The sequence below is a fragment of the Vombatus ursinus genome, unplaced genomic scaffold, assembly GCF_900497805.2.
Source record: "Vombatus ursinus unplaced genomic scaffold, bare-nosed wombat genome assembly UNPS02014781.1, whole genome shotgun sequence".
In the NCBI taxonomy this organism is placed as follows: Eukaryota; Metazoa; Chordata; class Mammalia; order Diprotodontia; family Vombatidae; genus Vombatus; species Vombatus ursinus.
In genome coordinates, this window is record NW_020954559.1 from 48,687,033 (window position 1) to 48,709,699 (window position 22,667).

Genomic DNA, 22,667 nt, shown 5'->3' on the forward strand with positions numbered 1-22,667 from the left:
GGGAAGGACATTTTGCTCAGTATCTATTGAAAAAGGTCACACTAGTGAGCAGCCATGCAGAACAAATATAAAACTGGTGGTATACATGGTGCTGGCCTTATCTTTTCCACACTATCTCCCAGCTCTAATGGAAAAATTATACTGACACCATATGATTTGTTTCTAATTTTTGGAATTTTGTCAGAATGGGAGGTATCGGGGGGAAGGGAAACAGTTATTCTATACTGGTAGTGGTTGGGGAACAGTTATTCTATACTGGTAGTGGTTGGATGTACAATCAGTTGTTCCCCCTGAAATTGCTTATTGATTTCATTTATATAAAATGGCTCAACTACTGGGGGTTTAAAAGATATAATGTCTTAACATTTCAGACAGTTAAAATATATTTTTCATATCCTTTCAATCTTAATAATAATATTAAAATAAACAAAAGGAAAAAAAAATTGTCAATACAGTCTTTACTATTTTTGAGATTCATTTAGGGTCCTAAGTAAATGCTTTAAATACCCAGCACTAATATACACATCAAATCCTTGCCCAAAGAAGGATTCATGTAGCAAAAATCAAATTAAGTGACTTCCTCATTTTTACCTTTATCATATGATAATTTTAAAACTATGGTTGGAAGTCCTACAAATATTGTTACAAACAATACAGAAAAAACCACATCCACCAATCACTAATCCTTTGAGTTCAAAGGAGTCTCTTAGCCCCCTCGGCTTCCTCATTTGAAAATGGGAATGAGAATACTTATCCTGTTTATCTTATAGAGTTGTTAGGATCAAATGAGATAATAGTAGCTCAAATTTATATCATGCTTGGAGGTTTGCAAAGTGCTTGATATGCATCTCATTTGATCCATGTGAAAGTGCATTGAAAACTATAGCAGCCTATAGAAACACAAGGAATTATTGTTGTTGTTATTCTCTGGTATCTCTAGGCATCGAACTCTTACTGAATATTGGAAACTAGAACACCAAACAAATTCTTGGGGTAAAATACCACTCTGAACAAAACTTAGGGGAAGACTGGCGTATGCAAGTTAGTATTTGGCATTATAAGTCCATAGAGTGTTACCATTTAAGTAGTGGCTTCAGTCCACATGCTTCTTTCCTAACATTGTATAAAGGTTTGTTTGTTCAGAGGTCAGCTGCCTTGATCTCAACAGAGGAATTCCTTTTCGCTAGGCTTCTTAGGAGTTTCCATAAGATCAAACAGTTGCCATCTAAATACAGAAACTGTCATCATAGGGTAATTTCTACTTATTCTCTTTTTCTATTATATCTAACTTTTTTTTTTGAAGTTCCACAGGTCGATTAGTTCAGAAAAGGAAGTGAAAAAAAGTAAAAAGAAAAAGAAAATCTTTACCTGAGGAGCCTCTTGCTGACCCTGATCATTGCCTAAGGGGGTTGTAATAGAAATAACTGACTTCACTAGATTGGTCTTTTGAACACAAAGGAAGTTTATATTTTGCCTTGAGGAAAGAAAGTCAGAGGATTGAGAGCTATGCCTTCAAATTGTCAAGCTCCAAAACATTTTTAACCATGTGCCAGGCTGATTTTCATTGAGATAAGTGCGACTCACACACCCAAAACAAGTTCTGAGGGAGTAATAAGAGAGAGCCAAGGAAATTCCTCACTTTCTAACTCAAACACACTTCCATTAAGCATTTCCAAAACTATGATTAAAAGCCATATAACTGCTGGCAGTAACAGTTCAGACTAATCCACACATGTTTATACATAAAGCGATGATGTCTTCCACAGTATAGTTTAATTCTTGTTCCAGACTATGGAAGATTAATCTTCACTAAAACTTTATTTCTGTATTTCCTGGTGCTTGGTCATGGTGTGGGGGTGATCCGGTTCCTTAAAGTTCACAATAGAGTAAAGCCTAACCTTTAGTGGGCTCTTCCAAGATGGAAAGACTTTGACAGCAGGCCCAATGACAAATTATATATCCATTATCCAAGGACTGGCTTAAGTTTGGAGTGGTTCATCACCAGAAGTTTAGCCTTCAGTTCGTCATTAGGTAATGTGCACAGTGGATAGAGAGCTGTCTTCAGAATTAGGAAGTCCTGGGTTCAAATCTTGCCTCTGACCCAAACTTGCTGTGGGACTCTGGTCAAAGTCACTTAATGTCTCAGTGCTCAGGACAATTCTTTAATGAGACTATAAATTGCACATCAGGGGCTGATCTACATTGGTAGAGGGAGTTTCCTTCCTGAAGTTCCTTATACTGGTGAAATCACAGATCCAGTCCAAAAACAAACCCCCCCCCAAAAAAAAAACCAAACAGAAAACCCCAAACTCGTAAAACCACTGAAGGTATAAAAGGATGAAACTATTCACACTGCTGAAATGATAGATATTTCAAAATAATAATTAAAAAAAAAACCTCATAGGACCATTGACTGTATTTTAAAGCTGGAAAGGACCTTTATTAGTTTTAGCTAATTCAATCCCCTCATTTTACAAATGAGTAACCTAAGGCTTCCAAGAGATAAAGGAATTTGCATAAAGTCACCCAAGAAATAAGTGGTACATAATATATTTAAAACCAGTTCTTCTGAATTCAAATTTGGTCCTATTCTCCATTACACAAAACATGCAAAAATGGCGTTGGTGATATCATTTTATCTAAAGAGAAGGGAGTTATCCAGGAGTTAACAAATGTAGACTTCAGTGTCATTTCTTTTGATTTTCATTGCTAATTCTTCTCTCAAGTGGCTTTCTTAACTAATGGTGATCTTTAGCTTCCAAAGAAGCTTTGATGAGGAGGGATGTTTTTGATCCTACCCTTCCAGCTTCATCTGCCACAATTTTTCACCACTCTATGCACTAGCCTAACTAGACTACTTTCTATGGCCTGCAGTGGACCTATGCTTTCTGATCTCTGCACATTGGCCCAAACTATTCCCCATTCCTGGAATGCCTTCACCTTCTATCTCCTCCATCTTTGATTGTTGAAATCCAATTCATCTTTCCAGACACCCTGTAAAGGGAACATCTCCTAAAAATTCTTTCTTGATTTTTTTTTTTAGACTTTCAGGTCAGAAATTATCTTTTCTTACCTGGAAACATCATACCATTTTATTCCTATTTCCTTTATGTACTTTTCATTCTCTATTTTACACTCTACATATGTATGTCATATCATCACTACTAAATTATCAACTTCAAATGGGGGCAGGGATACATGCTTTATATCTCCTCCCCGGGAGGAGCTAGAGGAACACTGCCCAAAGCAGGTACTTAATTAAGAATGTTGAATTAAATGGACCCATAAATAATTGTTATATCAACCTAAGTAATCTCTGAGTCCATAAGCTAGTAAGTAAATCAAGCATCTTTTGGAGTTTCACTACCTCTTAGAGGAATTGATGCAGTAATTTATTAATTGGTAGGATAATGGCTCAAAATAAAAGTTAATGTCACTTTCAAATCTTTCTAGCTTACTCTTAGTGAGTCACACACACTGGGAAAATCAGATTTAAGAAACCTCATAGGAAAAGGTCTTTCTTTCATGAGGAATTGGGGTGGGCAAGAAAAGCTTACATTGATTTGCTTCACATTCCCATATTCCTTTTTATCCACATACCAGTGTTCCCTTATGATACAATGGAAAATAATGCTGGATTTAGAATCAGAGAGTCTGGGTCCAAACCCAACTCTGATACTTAGTATCTGCATAACCTTGGGCAAATCAGTTAAACTCAGTGGGGAGAAGGGGAGAACCTCTTTGCCCCATCTGAGTGTGTTACACTAGATGGCATCTGAAGTCCTTTCGAGCCCTAAATTAGTTATCTTGTGGTTTTTAATTTCCCCTTATCATATTTCCTCAATAATTTATACTCACCAGAAATATTGCACATGTCCCCAAACTTCCCTACAGACTCATACAGAATTTGCCTTTAAACACAATTCTAAATATACTTGGAACCACATGACTTTCCATGTGTGACCCACCAACCATTCCATCTTTCCCACTTCCTCATCGTTTTTCCCCTCCAACCCCACAAGGGGGCTCCATTCATTCCATTTCATAATACCTTGGTCAGCACATATGAAAGAGGGTCAATGGGGATGCAATAGAGGCAAAGAAGAAATGAGCAGAAACTACAGGGGCAGCCACTGACAAGAGCACCAAATCTAAGACAAGCCTTGAGGGGCTTTCAGAGAAAACAGATTGATAGGCAGGGGAATAAAGATAATAATGTAAAATCTAGGCTGTCATTTTACCAAGATGTCATGGTTCTTTACATAGGCTAACTTCTGCTTAACAGGTATTTGCAGAAACAGGATAAAAGATGTAATGCACAGGTGAACTTCTAAATGGAAAAGCTAATATTAACACATAGGAAGTTTGTTCCTCATGCTTTCACCTAATGACTCAAAAGGTGGCATGGCACAACGGATAACTATCCACTTTGGAATCAAGTAGACCTGGATTCAACTCATGCCTCAAACACTAATTAGTTGTATTACCCTCAGGCATGTAACTTAACCTCTCTGCACTGGTTTCCTCATTTGTAACACAAAGGGGCAGGCTTTGGTCTCTAAGGTCCATTCCAGCTCCAAAGCTATGGAATTATCATTCTTCTTCTTCTTCTTCTTCTTCTTCTTCTTCTTCTTCTTATTATTATTATTGATAAAGTATTATCTTTAATTGAAATTCAGTGATTCAGTCACCACTGAATTCTGGCATACAGTTCCTAAGTTGAGAAATAGATTTACTTACTGGAGGGGAATCATAAAGGCTGTGGTGCTTAGAATCCCAGTTTCCACCATCTCAATAGCCTGTTTCATTTCCAGCTTCTTATACAATGAAACAATGCTCGATTTGGGCTGGTTCTCTCGGATCAAAATTTTCCGTAAGTATTTATGGTCAAACTTCTTAAACCTGAAAATGAAAAACAACTTTTCAGAAGCCAGTGATGTAAATGTGTGTGTGTATATGTGCGTGTGTATATGTGTTTGTGTGTCTGTGTGTGTGTGAAAGAGAGAGAGAGACACACACACAGACACAGAGACAGAGAGCATCATCAGCATCACTTATCCCTACTTTTTAAAACACTGAGAAAAGACCTGGAATCATAGCTGTCTTAGCCTTTTAACAACAATCCCTTCCCATCCCCCCTAAAATGGTGCATTTTTAAATGAAGGAAAGAAAGAAGGAAATGATGGCCCACTGGCCTGCATATATTGGAAATCAACTAGACAAAGGGAAGGGACAAGCTGCAATCAGGGCAAAAAGTGGGAGTGAGTGGGGAATGGGGGAGGCGAAGCATAACTCAGCTCCAATTGTAAGAAAAGAAATGAGGGTGGGTTGAAGCTTTTGAACAAATGTTCCATTCTAATAGTACATAACAGCAGCAGCTGCACTTACAGTAATACTGGCCTATTCAGCCAGACACCAATAAGTTTAAATGGCCCGGTAGTTACAGTAGTTTTGCCCCATTATGTTGCAGATAATTTTGAATCCTGCCAATTAAGAAAAAAAACAAAACAAAACAAAAATCCCAAAAACATATGTCCTGACAATCTGAATGACAGAGAGATTGAATAGGCTGCACCCTGATTTGGTGCTGATTATAGCACCCCTTGCCCATTATAGACTGAACCTCACGTCAAGCATGTGGTCCAGTTTGCACTCCGGTATGTTTTAAGTGGTAGCTATCCTTCTGATAATTTTCTATTCAAAGGGCAGCTCATATGCCTCCTTTCTTTTCCAGAGGAGGGCCCAACTTTATGTGATTATGGGGTTACAGAATTAAAACTAGAAGGAACCTCAGATACCATCTGTTATCCCCTACCACCACTGTTTTAACCAATAAGGAAACCTAGACCCAGAAAGATTAAATGATTAGTTAAGGTCATACAGGCAATCAGAGACAGGATTTCAACCTAGATCCTCTGACTCCAGAACCACTCTTCTTGAAGATTTCTAATGCAGATGCATTACCCAATGAGGCAGCTCATTCTATCTCTGGAGCGTCTAATCATTAGGAAGTTTTCTTCTTGACATCAAGCTTAAATTTCCCTTTTTGCAGTTACTGCCTTTCCCTCCCATGTCCACTCTCTGGGACCAAACAAATTAATCACCCTAAATCAATTACTTATGAAAAAGGTTTTCATCCAGAAATCCCTAGGAGGCCTACCACAATCAACCCCAAAACATTACCCACCCAAAAGTTTAGAGTTTGCCATGCATGTGCCACCACCACACTATAGTTATTCATAGCTAAAGTTGTGGTCTCCCTCTTGGCATCCTGGGAGGGAGAGAGATCACAGGAAAGGCCTGAAAAGTTGACAAAGTGATTCACTCCATTCATTTGAGACTACATTTTGCTACAGCCACCACTAAATGGCTATTTTTTTAAACTCCGTAACTCTAAGTTTCATCCTGTCCTCTAGGAAATAATGTTTTGAAATGAGTATATTCAAATAAGGAGATCTGAAAATGGGATAGTGTGGAGAAGAGGGAATTTGAAACTATGCACCTCAGAGTTTATCTAGTCCAGCATTCCAGCCAATACAAAAATCTCCTCTACTGTCCCTAGCAGATGGGCAACTTGCTTCTAGTGCGTCACAGAACAACTGGTTGCATTGTTGGGACTTTTAATCAAAACTTCCTTACGTTTTCCCTTTCCCTTTCCCTTTCATTTTTTGGGGGGAGTCTGGATCCGTTATTTCCCCAGAGAACCTGAACAGCAAAACTCCTTCCATCATGAACATGCAACAACTTTATAACTTTTATTCTTAGCGGATGACCAAGGACATTGAAAGTTGAGTGACTGGCCCATAGTTACAGAGGTAGTTCTTGAAAACTGGTCTACCCAACTCTAAATACTTATCCATCTACTATACTATGTTTCCTTTTTTTCCCCCTCCTAGTTATGTTAAGTTAAAATCTGTTGGGATGTGGGGAGAAGGTGGTTTCCAATTCCTCTCTACCAGTTCATCCCACTAATCCCCTAGGATCATTTGCTGTTGACCAACAAGACACGATTAATGGACTGAACCATGTGAATTTCCTTGGGAGTACAAATGACTCAGAACTAGAATTCATGAGAAATTTCAAGAAATTTCTACTGCTTTACAATCTTATAGACTTTATCAAAGACAGGGTCTTTAAGTCAAGCATGTGCCCTTTAACACCAGTCCTAACGAAATAGACAAACATTCCTGAAAGGAAGATAAAATAAGATCATAAAGCAGGCAGGACCTCTTCTACACCCTTAACTGACATGAGGGCATGTGGGCTAACAGCTCAAAACACAATAATAAAGAAAATAGAAGCAGCCAGGAAAAACTGAGTGAGCCAAGGATGGAAATCATAGAAGTGTGTGGTAAGACTCTCTATATCTGTCCCCTAAAATGACCACAGAGCACATTTGGAGCTAATGATATTGAAGAGATTCTGCTCCCTTGGTTAAAGTCGATGTAGAAGAAGAAGAGAAAGAAGGAGAAAATAAGAGAGAGGAGGAAAAAGAGAGAGGAATAAAACCCTCTATTTTCAAAAAGAAAAAGAAGAAAGTAGAGTGTTAAAGTCAACTGTCTTGAACCCATGGAGAGAAAAAGATATTAGAGAAGGGTGTGTTCTGCTTCAGATTTCTTAGAAGGAAAAAGGAAAGCCTGCATGAGTGTGACCTATATTCTTCCCACTATCTTCTAGTCTAATCAGAGGCATATGACAAAGAGAGACACTTGTTTCCTTGTCCCAGGACTCCCAGGAAATGTATAATATTATCTGGTTGTTTTTCTTAGTTTGCTCCTCAGTACCCATTTGGGCCAGTACTGAGAAACTGCACCTTCCAATTTCAAATCAGGACAAAATTGATTAGACTATGTGGTCAGTCAGTCAATCAATCAACCCACAAGAATTTATTAAGCACCTACTATTCAAACCATTGTGCTAATGACTAATACAAAGACAAAAGAGAAAATAACCCATGCCTTTAAAGAAGCTTACATTTTAACAAGGGAGATGTATACATATAATATATATATTATATATATATATGACATATACAAGTTAAGAGAGGAAGAAGCATGGTGTAGTGAATAGAAGTCTGGCTTCAAAGCCCAAAAGACTTGCTGTTTGTTTATTTGTTTTTTGTCAAGTGTTAAACATTTAAATTATACTGATATATATACATTGTACACAAGAAGAAAAATCAGTTTGATGGACAAACTGTATATAGGAAACATAGTACAATAGAAAAGAGAAAAAAATCCCCAGTCTTTTCACACAAGGATGATAACAAGTGTAAACAGTATTTGGAATTGGTATGAAAGGATATGGATTCAAAATCCACCAAAATCCACTCTGGTAGCTGTGTGACTGGGCAAATCATTTCATCTCTCTGTGCCTTAGTTTTCTCACTGATAATATGATAGTGTTGAATGAGATGGCTTTTAAGGTTCTTTCTAGCTCTAAACCTATCAACTAGAAATAAAAATATAAACTAAGGTGTGGATTTTGATGTGTCCTCTTCTTAGTATGACTCAATCAGTAACATCTGATTCTGTTCTATTCTAACAGGAATGGGTCCCAGAAGTGTAGAGACAGTATGATATAGAGTATGGCAAGTTGATTTCAGGGCCAGGAAAAACAGGCTTTAAGTCCTGTGTGTGATGCACACTGGCTGTGTGACCCTAGTCTAAGCAACTTTTTAAGAAGTTAAGTTGCAGAGAACGTGCTGACCAATGGAGGTGAAGGGAGTTTCCTCCCTTGGGAGTCCCTATAGTAATAAAATCACAGCTTCAATCCCTATCTCTATACAGATCGAATACAAGATAATCTTGGAGGAGAAGATACTAGCCACTAAAGGGATCAGGAAAAGTTTCATTTACAAAGTGGCACTCAAGTTAATTTTAGGGGGGCAAGGTAATCAGGATTAAGTGACTTGCCCAGGGTCACACAGCTAGTGTCAAGTGTCTGAGGTCAAATTTGAACTCAGGTCCTCCTGACTCCAGGGCCCTGCTCTATCCACTACCCCATCTACCTGCCCCTCAAGTTAAATCTTTAAAGACAACAGGGATTTCAGAAGGCAGAGGGATAGAGAAAGAGCATTTCCGGCATGGGGGCAGAGTGCAAAGATCTGTAAAGGGGAGATAGAGTGTCATGTGTGAGTCATAGAAAGACCAATGTGGCTCGACTATAGAGGCTGGAAAAGAGTATACCACTAGGTCTGGATTAGTTTGTGAATAACAAATCCAGTAAAATTAGTTTCATTATTCAAATTCTCACTACATATTTCCACTGGGATAGAACCAATTGCTACATTTTGTATACTTTAAATCATGTGAACTGGAAAGCTGGGAATAGACCAGGTTGTGAAGGGCATTAAATGTCAAACAGAAGAGTTTATATTAGATCCCAGACATAATAGAGAGCCACTGGAATTTATTGAGTTGGAGGGAGGGTCACATGATCAGATGCACACTTCAGAAAAATCAATTTGGCAATTGTGTAGAGGAAGGACTGGAAAGGCTAGAAAGCTGAAATAAGATCAAATGGAAAGCTAATGCAATAGTCCCAGCAAGAGGCGATGAGGATCTAAACTGGAATAGCACCTGTGTGACTGCAGAGAGGGCACGTGCCAGAGACGTCATGTGGAGATAGAAGCAACAACAATTGGCCACTGGTTGAATATGTGGGATGATTGAGGAGGTGATACCAAGGATGATATCAAGGTTTTAAACCTGGGTGACTGAAAGGATAGTGATCTCCTTAACAATAACAGGGAAGTCCAGGAGAGGGATGTGTTCCTTAGGAAAGCTGCTAATTAATTACTACATCAGTGTCATTCAGCCTCCCAAACATGCCTGATTTCCTTGCCATTTTATGTCCTGGGAGATCACATATATTAGCATAATACATTATTAGGAATATTATAAATTTGCTTTGAACATATTGAGCTTGAGATGTCTATGGGACATGTAGTTTGAATTATCTGATCGATGATCCAGGACTGAAGTTCAAAGAGAATGACTAGGGTTGGATATATAGAATTGGGAGGTCACCTACATAGAGAGGAATATGTGATTTTTGGCTAGGGGAAGGGGGGGGAGTATATAGAGACGAGAGGAAATTTGAGAAGATCCTGGCCTAGCTTTGAACTAAGAACTTAACTCCCCAATTCTCTTAACCTATAGAGAATCCTCTTGACTTGGATCTGTTGTTCTAATGAAAGCTTGTACAGACAATTCAATAATAAGCAGGAAATTAAGGAGACCTGGTATATCTCCATGTTTCAGGGCACTGGAACAGATCATTTTACAGATTTCTAAAGGATATTACCTCCTTTTGACTTTCATGCAGTGGCCTTACTTCTGCCCATTGGAATGGGAGCTCCTTGAGGGCAGGGACTTTCTTTATACCCACAGTGCTTAAAACAGTTTGTGGAACATGGTAAGTGCCCGTTGTTTTTTGACTGGATTGTTGACTGACTGGAGCAACACAGTCTCTCTTCCTTCCATCAACTTTTCAAACATTTAGAAAATGACCACCATATATCCCTATAGTTTTTTCCTGCTAAAAAATTCATAGTCTCTTTGACCATTTCCTATACAAGATAATTTTTCACATTTCCTGCTTACTTCCCCCAGATATTCTTTATTTTTAAGTCTACACGTCTTTCTAACAATCTCTTCATTAGGATGTTTTCTTTCCCGGGTATCATCTGCCCACAAAATGCCCAGGTTCCTTACTTGTCTCTCACTTGGTAGTGGCTCCACTGTCCACATACATCTTCAATTCCAGCTTTCAAATGGTCCATTAGCTACCAAAATTGAACAGAAGGACAAGATAGTCTGTGAGATGTTAATTCTGACAAATACAGAAACAAAGGTCATGCATGGAGAAAGTTAGGTGCCTGGCAGAATGGGCCTTTAATATCCTGGAACTCTCAGCATGCTCACCTATCTTTCTAAGTATTTTATCTCCATAACACCTGGCATTGTCTTATCGCTTAGTTTCATGGATTTAGAGACTATACATTAATTTTCTGATAATCAGAATTTTTAACAACAACAAATACAGGTTTTCTGTAAAATGCTTTGTATAGTAACCCAGTTGAAATCTCACTGGAAATAGTTAAGAAGTATCCAGTTAATGAAACCTAATTTATACACATCCTAATAATTAATAGCAATCTCTGATCTCTCTAAAAAGAAAGAACAAAAACCACCATTTAGCTTGTTTCTTCTATAGTAAGTAGAGTCAACTATGTGATATAATGGTTAGTGTTCTGAACAAGGAGTCTGGAAGACCTGATTTCAAATCTTGCCTCTTTTACTTGCTAGCTCTACGACGCTGGACAAGTTGCTTAAATGCCTTCAGCCTTAGCTTGCTAATCTGAAAAATGGGGATGATAATAACTCACAGCTTAAGAGGATTGTTATGAGGAACAAATGAGAAAATACATAGAAAGTGCTTTGCAAACCTTAAAGTTCTGTATAAACATTAGGTGTTATAACTACCACAATAGTGCAAATACTATTGCAGGCAATATTAAAATTCTGTCCACAGCTACTTTTGTTCTATCATTAGGCCTGTAATACATCGCATGTTCATCTAAAGCTGTTTAGGGAAAACAAAATGGGAAGTCGGACCTGTGATTTCACTGTAATAGCAAGGAAGGAAATATTTATTAGCAATAAAAATAAATGATATCTCTGAAATTTAGTCTTAAAGTATGCTTGGGCCACTAAGGAGGGAAATGAATTGCCCAGGGTCACCTGGACAATGAGGCAGAGGCAGAAATTTAAAACCCAGGTGTTCCTGACCTCAAAGCCAGCTCTCTATCCAACATGCTACAGGACCTCTCTTTTAGGAATTTAACAAGAGTACATTAGTCTGAAGGAAATAACAGATTGGTCTCCAAATGGATTTAAGGCAGGAAACTTCAGAGTGTTAGCTTCTGACCTTTTCACTAAATAAAATTACAGAATGAATTTAGACCTAAATACTGCATCAGTTCACTGACTTCTGCCATGAGCTAATTGTTCTCTCTCAGAGAAAAAAAAAAGGACAAAAATTTAATATCCTTTGATTTCTTGTAACAAATAATGCTTCTCAATTGCACCTCTCCTTCACTAGATATTGTCACATTTCCATCAGTTTCTAAACGTTTGGATCGGGATTTTTTTTGAGTTTCTGCTGCTCTGATCTCTGTCTCTGTCTGTCTCAGTCTTTGTCTCTCTCTCTCTCTCTGTCTCTTTCCACAAAAATATTTCCAGTCTTTCACCAAAATCCTATTGTATCTCAGGTTCTCAAAGGCCATCCTGATGCAGCACAAACTATGACTGGTTTTACCAAGCTTAAAAGGCTTAAAATACGGGCCTGATGATGGAGTGTGTTGTTGTCTGAGGATTAGCCCAGGATGATGGCCAGGGCAGCCTAAGTATATCTAAGTACAGCGATGTTTATCACAAGATGGTCAGATACTAGGTCATAAAATTTTTTGTCCATAACAATTATGAAATGCTAAGATGAGGCAGCAACTTACTTTGGTGGAGAGTATGCCCACATCATTGAAACCACTGACTTTTTAAAGTAAAAAGTTCCTAATGCTAGAGAGGAACCTTAAAAAAAAAAAAAGGGCTTTGGTCAAGCTGATTTTCACTTTTGAGCAGGCCAGTATGACTTTCAAACCACTACCACCATCTTTTCTCATATTCCAGTGGAGGCTGCCCAGAATCTTGTGCTCAAAAGCCATGGAAATAGCAACTCCCTTCAGGCCACTGGCTGTACTTCTGGACCCAACCTCTATAACCATCACTAAGGAGCAAAACTCTTACCATTCCTGCTTCCACTGATACCACCATTACGAGCCAGATATCAATTACCACCAATGGGTGGCAGCTCATATAGACCAAGAGCAAGAATGTGATGTGACCTGGCAATTGCCAATACAGGTGATATAGTCCCCACCTCCTCAGCAGCTGTAGCAACTGAAGACCTTTAACAGGAAGTTTTCACCTTGGTAATGTCAAATGGTTCACCATTAGAAACTGATATGATCTTAATGTAAATGACATTCAACAAGATATATTAAATTTGTCTGCCTTGCTACCCTCTAAGGAGTACTGGTTGTTACCATCAGACTTCTGGCCAAATCCTCTGTGTATTGTCTCCCTCTCCTTGAGAGCAGGGACAGTCTTACTTCTTGATCTGTGTCCCTGGCACTTAGTGCTTTGCATATAGTAATTGCTTAATAAATGATTTCTCATTCATTCAACAAGGCTGAATGAATTTGCAAAGAGCAGTTATTCTGAGTAAGAGATCACAAGGTCAATGACTGATTGACCTGAGGTCTGAAGTCCAACTTTCTTAGTCATTCTGGCCCAGTATTCAAATGACAACTGCATGACATATGATAGCCTCCCACTCCTACCACAGGTTAATGAAATTAATCTGTTGGAGAAGGTTTTGTGGTTTCTATTGAATCATTTCTCTAATTTTCTTTCTTAGTTAAATAGACAGCTTACACGGGTATGAAGCTCTTCATTGATGGATTCCTTTTTGTTGGTCTTTTTCACATCTAGGTATCTGACCAAAGGGCCAATGGTCATTCCCTGGATTGGAAAGAACAGCAATTTTTTTTCACTTTATTATTCCTATTTAAAACTCAGAGATGAAAATTAGAAGGTAAATGAGATCATACAATTTAGAGTGGAAAAGGACATTAGACATAATCTAATCTGATCTCCTTTTACAGACAAAGAAACTGAGGCACAGAGAGATGAAGTGAAAATTTCAAGGTCACATTACCAATAAGTGGCAGCATTGGGACCGAGCCTAAGTTATCTGTAATGACTTCACTAACAGCCCCACTCCCAGCTGTGTTAAATGAAGAAGCCCCAGGGAAGCTCAAAGCACCTGAATAACCCTGTCAAATTAAGGTCAGCAATAATGGACAAAAGTCCTCTTCCCTTTTCCTTTTTTATGAACTGGCTGCAGTCTTCCAATTCCCTTCCTCCCCCACCCTCCCAGCATGAATCAGCACCTGTTTCCAGCTCCAGGCTTCGTATTCCATTCCCCCAACACTCTAAGGACTCTATAAAACCCCATGAGACTTTACAGTTTTGACATGCCCCATTCCATCCGAGACCCCAGAAAGGTATTCAATTCTACCTGGATCCTAGTAGACCTGACTTGTATCCACCATTCTTCCTGTTTGTCCTTCGTGTTACAAGTGTGTCCCACCAATAAATCTGGCTTGTTTTTTTTTTTTTCTTACTGGAATGCTTCATGCTTCCTTGCACTAAACTACTGTTATTCCAAATCTTCTGAAACTTATATGATGCTTCCTAAAATCAGTGGTATTTCTACTTCACAAAATCTATGAACTTACTTGATACCCTAATTTTCTTAGACTAAAATCTCAACTGGAAAACTGTTCCCACATTATAAAATACAAGAAGGACAGAGAAGGACTGAAGAGGTCATTTGAGTTCAATCCTTCCTTTTATAGGTGAGGAAATTAAGACCTCAGAGAAGGAAAGTCTCAGGGTCTGAAAAATATTTAGTAGCAAAACCAGAACTAGAATTTGGAACTTCAGTGTCCCTACTGAGCTAATTATCTGGTTATTATTATTTATTATGATACTTTATTATAAACAAGCCTTTTGTTATTATTAAATATCATAATTAATCATTCTTTTATTATAGTTAATGATATTGTTTTACATATTATTAGAATTAATAATAACAACAAAATAATTAACTAGTACACTCAATGGGGAATCAAGATTACAAAATTCTACTCTTGCTTCTACCATTAATTACTTTTAATAATAATATAATGCAATCTGAGCAAGGTAACTAATTTTTTAACTTTTTTTATTTTATAAAGAAGGAATAAAATTTTTAATTAATTTTGAATTAATTCTATAAAGATTAATTCTAAGTGAAACATGAACTAGCAAGGTACTGGCAACTCTACTTTCTAGTATTAACTGGGGTCTTAATATTAGAGAGGTCAGGTGGAAGCCACTGTGATCCTCTAGTTGTTAGTACTCTCTCCCTTCTCAAGTTATTTTATATTTATATATTCTACACAGCTCTCCATGGTTGCACTGAAGATGTCGACCTGCTTTGATAGAGGGAATTTCCTCACCTGGAAATTCCTCATACCAGTGAAATCACAGGCCCAGCTCCTATCCCTATCCATGGTTGTGTCCATGTTATGTGTCCCCTCTCATTAGGATATAAGCACCTTATGGGAAGGTGCTCTTTGTAGTCACAATGCCTTAGACATAGTACAAGCTTGATAAATTTGTTGAATTTGAATTTGCATACAGTGGGGCTTGCTTAATATAAATTAAAGCTGCAATACAGTTAAAAGTTGACTTAAGCCAAGACTTTTCAGGAGAATTTGAAGCCTCTGTTCTAATCTTGCATTCCCTTGAGTTATTAAAGCCAAATGCTAAAAATTAAGTAGTGGTTTTTAAAACTTATTCTCTACATATTGAGGGGAGGACAGGAGGAATGTTGGAAATATGATAAGTTATTTTCTTTATTCAAAAGAAACTCACCAACCTGAATGAATACAGTAAAATATATAATAACAAGAGTGGCTGTCACAAACATTTTCTTCCTAGGGAACAAAGACAAGGGCAGCAAAAATGCAAGTGAAAAACTCCCAGCTCCTCTAAGCCCACTGTAGAAGATAATACACTGGTCCTTGATGGTGAAGGGAAAAGTCCGAAACTGGTTACTGACATAGAAGAGAGCAAATACACCTACAAAGGGAAAAGAAAATGTTAGAGAATCCAATCTAATCCCATCTAGTAAACATTTATTAAGGTCCTACAAGGTGTCAGGCACTGTGTTAAGTGTTGAGCATACAATTAATAAAAGAAAGATAATCCCAGCCCTCAAGGAGCTTGCAATCTAAAAGGGGAGACAATACACAAAGGGAGGCAGAGAAAAGATTCATAGCAATATAGGAATCAAGGTCCAACGAATGTGGCTGTAACACTTGGACTTTTCTACACAGACTAATCAAATTCAATGTTTAAATAAGAGAGTGTCTCTATTTAGTCAAACAGATAAGTTCCAGGAGTTGGGGCAGGCGGGTTTTGGTCTACGACAAGCAAAGAAAACCAATGTCACTGAGCAATTCTCTTTGCATTCAGCTGCTCCGGCACCATATTTAGAGCTGAACTAACCATTGTTCAGTGTGAATCCTGCCTTTTAGAAGATCCAAAACCTTCTATGCCAGAGAGTGTTCCTTGATTCAAATGTATTCATCATTTAACAAAAACTTTTTAAGCATCTTCTAGAAGCAGGACATTGTGATACGCACAGCGTATAGACCCCCAAGAAGCAATATGGTCTAGTAGATAGGATGATCTGACACATACCAGCTGGGTAACCATATCACTTAACTTCTCTGGGCCCCAGACAACTGCTTAAAACTATGAGATTCAGTTGAGTTTCCTACAGAAATGAAATCACAGGTTGTACCTTCCTTCGTCTTCCCTCCTCCCACCCCCAAAAATAAGAGTGCATGAAAAATCCAAGTTTCCAAATTGGCAGCAAGATGTGGGACACTTTTTTAAAAGGTCTTCTTAATGTAATATAATGTATAATACAGAATTAATATGTACTATTTCTATATAGCTATATAAAAATTAATATAATAATATGCTCATAATATATTTATGAATATTTTAGAAGAGGATCATATGATCATAGATTTACAATTGGAAGGGACCTTACAGGCCAACTAGTCCAACCTCTTAATTTTATAGATGAGGAAACTGAGGCCAGCAAGGTCAAGTGATTGTCCAAACTCTTACAGTCTGCTTCAGAGACAGTTTTTGAAGGTAGACTTTCTGATTGAAGAGCCAAAGCTCCTTTCCTTTTAATACCCAGCCAGGAAAGACTTTTAGTTTCATGTTTTTGTTATTGTAGAAAAAAAATCTATACATACTTTTAAACCCATAATTCATGAATATTGCTTTTTAAAAAATTGTCTATTCTGACCACCAAGACAAAAATGTAACCAGCCAGAATGGATGCCTAGGAGCCATAATCTCACCAAGCAATCAAGATGATAGACCATATGGAAGTCTTTCTTGCAGAGGCAACAGGAGAGATAGGCCTAATTAGCAGAAGATGGCAGCCCTCTAGAAGTATTTATCAAAAAGACATCTGGGAAATATATTCCAGGAATGGAGGGTATGTTTTAGCAGAAACTAGGGCAACATATTTCCTGTTTATGACAGGGCAAATAGAAAAATCCTAAATAGGGATGATACCATGAGGCATACAAAACTACTAGGGACATCCAACTATTGGAGAACGGAACAAGCATGAAACATAGAGTCAAAGTTAAACAATCCAGAGAGGGGCAAAATGCTTGTGTAGCTAAAGCTGACAAGTGGAACCGCTCAGCTGACTCATAATGACCTCTGTGCTTAATGTTCAATCAGTCCCATTACTTTTGTGAGGACCTGGAGATTAAATGTCAAAAATGTTTTTATCTTCTATGATAATAATGAGTTCACTTTATGGAGATCCATCCTTAATACCTGCTGGCCTTTTCAGTGCCTGAAAAACTTTATATCTTTCATTCAATTACCACTATTCTAATCCTGCATGGAGGTGATGCCTATGAAGATAAATCAGGACCTCCATGAAAGGTGGGGATTGTGTAAGGTCAATCAATAGAGCCTAAGGATCACCAGGAACAAAGTTAAGCTGGTATCTTCAGAAGGGAGTGTTAAGCATTGTTTGTCCAATTTTTTTCCGGTGGAAAATTGGTCCTACGAGTATCTGGATCTGTCTGAAGATGTCAGACTCTCTTTGATTTTACCAGAGCTGCAATAGCCTGTGGTGCTAAATGGTACAATGTATAGAGTGCTGGGCTTGAACTCAGGAAGACATCTTCCTGAGTTCAAATCAGGTATCAGACACTTACTAGCTGTGTGACACTGGGCAAGTCACTTAACCCCGTTTGCCTCGGTTTCTCATCTGTAAAATGAACTGGAGAAGAAAATGGCAAACATCTGTAGTATCTTTGCCAAGAAAACCCCAGATGGGCTCATGAAGAGTAGGAAATCACTGAACAACAATGACCTGTGCCTATAAAAGCACGGGGCTGTCTAAGAAGACTTTTTCCCCCCACCAAATTAAATTATAGTCCACAAAGCTACTAGTAGCCTCAGGATCCATGAGGGTCTAACCCCAGAGGATCCAGTTATTTGTGCTTTCCAGTACCACAGGCAAGGAGCTAAACGGCCAGCCATGCCCCTGCTAGTGGAGGCCAGGGATGTGAAGCTCTTCATTGATGGATGGAGCAACCTCCCTTCTTTGGGAATCCTTTTATAACTTCCTTTCTTGCATCTTAGAAACTGGTGGCTAGGCGACTTGCAATCAAATTCCGGGGCTGACCACAATAAAGGACAAGGTTATCAGTAAAAAAATCAAGAACAATCTGTTAAGAGTCAATTGTGGCTGCCCTCTTCCCTTCCTATATGGATTCCTTGATAGTCAGAACTGCTCCTTATAATCTAAGTAGAATAGTTGCTTGCTCCCAGGTCTAGACTACAGATCCTTTTTGCTATATGGAGGCAAGGAAGGTGATGGTTGGCTATATTCAAGCAGCTCCATCCTTGAACAAATCAAACAACCCTCTACAAGTTGACAATGACCACTGCTTCATTCTAGGGAAATCATGGGATAATAAATTTAAGGCTGGAAGGGACCTTAGAATACTATTAAGTCTAATCACCTAGCTTTACAGATATGTTAACTGATACTCAGAGAAGGTGTTACTTGGATCAGCATTCCACAGCTGGTAGGTATCTAAGGCAGGATTTGAACCCAGGTCTTCCTGACATTGCGCCTTGCTTCCACTCCAAGGCCTTAGATGGACACGCAGAAGATATAAATAGTAATTATATCTCTTTCAGCCAGCAACCCTGACAGTTTTCCCCTCCCAGTCTGATTTTTCTTTATTAAAGGGGCCATCCCTTAACTCACTTCTTTAACAAGCCTAATCACCCAAAGGACATTGCCTCACTCAAAGTGAGAACTTGGAAGACTTTAGCTTAAAAAGGCCAAAGTCTCCCACTGTATCCTGGGACATCTCCAGTTGTCCTGATCTATATCTGTGACTGGACCCAGATGGCTTTGGAGGAGAAAGTGAGACTGGGGACTTTGCACAGCCCTCCCTCACTTAAATCCAATTTAACTGCAAGTCATGGCATCATTTTCCTGATGTCATGGTCCTCTTTGAGAATGAAGGACAGATCACACAACACCTTCAATAGATGACAAATTTCTGGTTCTATTGAAAGTTTCCTGTTTTGCTAGTTCACAGTTTTAGCCTGCAGTAGATCATCAAAATCCTCAAAGTAAGCCAGTAGCAAGCTGTTTTCATTAACATATGGTGGAAAATTCCTACTCTTATGCTTTACCATGTCATGGATGTGGTTAGGTTCTCAAAGTCTATTCTAGAAGAGCACAAACTCTGGCAAATAATACTAATCTGTCTCTTTCTTTCTCATATATGTGTGTGTGTGTATGTATATAGGTATGTGTGTGTGTGTGTAAGCAACAAATAACATTTACATACATAACATACCCACACACACATCCATAAGGAAGTGACCCAAGTTAACAGCTTTGTATCCATCAACTTCTAGTATCTCTGGGCACTGGAAGCCCCAAAGCTAACTTCCTTATTAGATTATTAAGCACTGGAATTTAGGGTCTCCAAACCAGAAGAGCTGGTTTAGAAGTTAGCAAGAGGAATGTGACATTGTTACCCCATAGGATTATAATCTTTGCCTTGGAAAAAATCACTGAAGGCAGTGAAAGGAGTATAAAGGTAGAGAGGGGTGGGGTGGGAGCAAGGAGTCTTTCTGAATCCTGAAGGCAGCTCTCTGGTGCTGATAGTGTTCCCAGGGATATGAGGGAGCTGTTTATACACTTTCTGCAGCTGCAGTCTTTGGGTCTGGGGGCTTTCAGATCCTGGTGGGGTTCTTTTCATCCTCTTCTCTTTCCTTCATGGGTTTTGGGATAAGACTGCTTCATATATTCCCAGATTCTTGGTGGGACTCTTTTTCCTAAAGAAAGATATTCTTAAAGAGTGTATTTAATTGCCCTGCCAAGATTCTATCTTTTTTCAGCTCTGGATCAAAGCTGAAAAGGCCTTCTTGAGCTTTGAGGGTAAAGAATTGCAAACCACAACTCCCAATCTAAGGGCGGAAAATGCATTAGGATGTACAAAAGAACACTGATCTCTGAGTCAAGGATTCTAGGTCTAGGTTTGCCACTGACCAGTTCTGTTACCTTGGCTTGTTCTCTGAGCCCGATTTCTACAACTGTAAAATAAGTATCTATATAAAAACATTGAACTGGATGATTTCTAAGGTTCTTTCTTGCTCAGAAATTCCATGTATATCCTATTTGCGAAAATATAACCCCCTTCCTTTTCCTTTCCATATGCACAAGTATGGGCAGCTGGTTGGAAAAGTGGATGGAGCACTGGGCTTAAAATCAAGAAGATTCATCTTCATGAGTTCAAATCCAGACTCAGACACTTACTAGCTATGTGATTCTGAGCAAGTCATTTAACCCTCTTTTGACTCACTTCCTCATCAGTAAAATAAGCTGAAGAAGGAAATGGCAAACCACTCCAGTATCTTTGCCAAGAAAACGCCAAATAGGGTCAATGAAGAGTCAGACATAATGGAAATGACCCAACAACAACAAACAGGAACAAAATGCATGAATATCAAATTTTATATTAAAGAGATAATGACTTAGTGGTTAAAGTACCAGGAATTGGCATCAGGAAAAAAACAAGTTGAATTCCTGGATCAGATAGTTGTCAGACATATGACAGTGAGCAAGACATTTTACCTCTCTCAGCCTCAGTTTCCTCATTTGTAAAATAAGGATAATAATAACACTTGCCTCACAAGGCTGTTGTTGGGATCAAGTAAATTAATGTTTGCAAAGGTCTTGATAAACCTCAAAGACTATATATGTATGTGAACTGTTCTTATAAATCTAAAATTACCCATTCAATCAACAAGTATTTATTAAGCACTATACTAGAACTAGAGATACAAATTAAAAAATGAGACAGTCCCTGGATTTAAACACTTACATTCTATTGGGAGTCTACACAAAGAATATACGTGGAAGGTGGACATGTTTGTATTTTAACTAAAATTCCCCCAGAGATATCAATTTCAGTGCTCTGGGTCTGATAAAGTTATATCCCTGTTTTCAAGGAAGGATGCTGTTCATTTATTGGGCACAATTTGCACCATTATATATCTCTAGACTCACAGTTACAGTTCTGGAGAAGTTGAGGAGCAGCCCATAACAGTTTTGGTTAAAACTTTAACACACACACCTGCTGCTTGCCATCTTCCCTGTCCCCTGCTTCTCTGGCAAAATTCAAGCTATTGTGGAAACAGGTTCTGTGGTTCTACTTTTATTACATTTGTAATAGAGGAAAGTGGGCCCAGAGAATTAGTGACCTGGCCTAGGTCATCTGTGTAGTTTCCTTAGTTTAGGTTGTGCATCCATCATCCATACTACTATTTAATGTCAGCTTCCCACTTTTGCTGAATTTACTTAGAATTGTGGTCACCTAGGTAGCAAAATGAATAGAGCATGGGACTTGGTGATAAGAAGACCCAAGTTCAAATCCACCCTCAAATAATTCCTAGCTACATGACACTGGGCAAGTCCCTTAAGCGCTGTCTTCCTCAGTTTCCCCATCTGTAAAATAGAGATAATAATGATAGCATCTACATCACAGGGTTGTTGTGAGGATCAAATGAGATAATAATTGTAATGTGCTTAACTGGCATAGTAAGTGCTAAACAAATACTAGCTATTATTATTCATATTGTTTTAGAACTGGAAGATCCTTTCCAGATCATCTTATTTAATCCCCACATTTTACAGCTAGGGAAACATGCCCAGAGCGGTTAAACACAACTTTCTTCTTATGATTCTTAGTTCAGTGTTCTTTCCACTATACCACATTTCTTATATTTCATTTTCTTCCCTAATCATCTCTGATAGGTACTCATATTGAGTATTACATTCAATAGTATACTCCTGAATTCTTGATGCACTTTCCCAAATGGCAAAAGCAGGATGTGTAACAAAGGGGACTTCATAGCTGAACACTCCAAGGCAGTCTTCCCAACTACTCCTGATATTTTTTTTTCTTTACTCCCACAGTATCTCAGAGTTAGAAGGAGCCCTGAGAGCCCATCTCGTCCATTCCATATCAGGAGTCCCCTTTAAAAACAACCCCCAACAGGGGATCATCCAACCACTGCTTAAAGATGGCAGAAAGAAGGTGTGAAGTTGCCTGAGCTCTCACCAGTTTCCCTCAAAAACAACATTAAACCAAGCCTCTAAACAGATTCTGGAGTGACAGAACCCACAAAAAGACAGAGTGAAACAATAACCATCAGCAAGCATCATATATAATGGGGATAAGCTACAAACATTCCCAATAAGATCAAGGGTGAAACAAGAATGCCCATTATCATCACTATTATTCAATATTGTATTAGAAGTATTAGTGTTAGCAATAAGAGAAGAAAAAGAAATTGAAGGAATTAGAATAGGCAATGAGGAAACAAAACTATCACTCTGCAAATGAG

The 22,667-nt window shown here is 38.4% G+C and overlaps 1 protein-coding gene across 1 annotated transcript in view; it reads right to left on the reverse strand.

Moving 5' to 3' along the window:
• Positions 1 to 22,667, reverse strand: part of LOC114046349 (sodium/hydrogen exchanger 4-like) — an 81,022-nt gene that overhangs the window by 10,027 nt on the left and 48,328 nt on the right. The window contains exons 5-8 of the mRNA XM_027866656.1: positions 15,553 to 15,755; positions 13,500 to 13,586; positions 10,719 to 10,789; positions 4,741 to 4,902 (exon numbers count right to left, since the gene is read on the reverse strand). Of these exons, the coding sequence (XP_027722457.1) occupies positions 4,741 to 4,902; positions 10,719 to 10,789; positions 13,500 to 13,586; positions 15,553 to 15,755 (523 nt within the window). The remainder of the gene's footprint in view (positions 1 to 4,740; positions 4,903 to 10,718; positions 10,790 to 13,499; positions 13,587 to 15,552; positions 15,756 to 22,667) is intronic.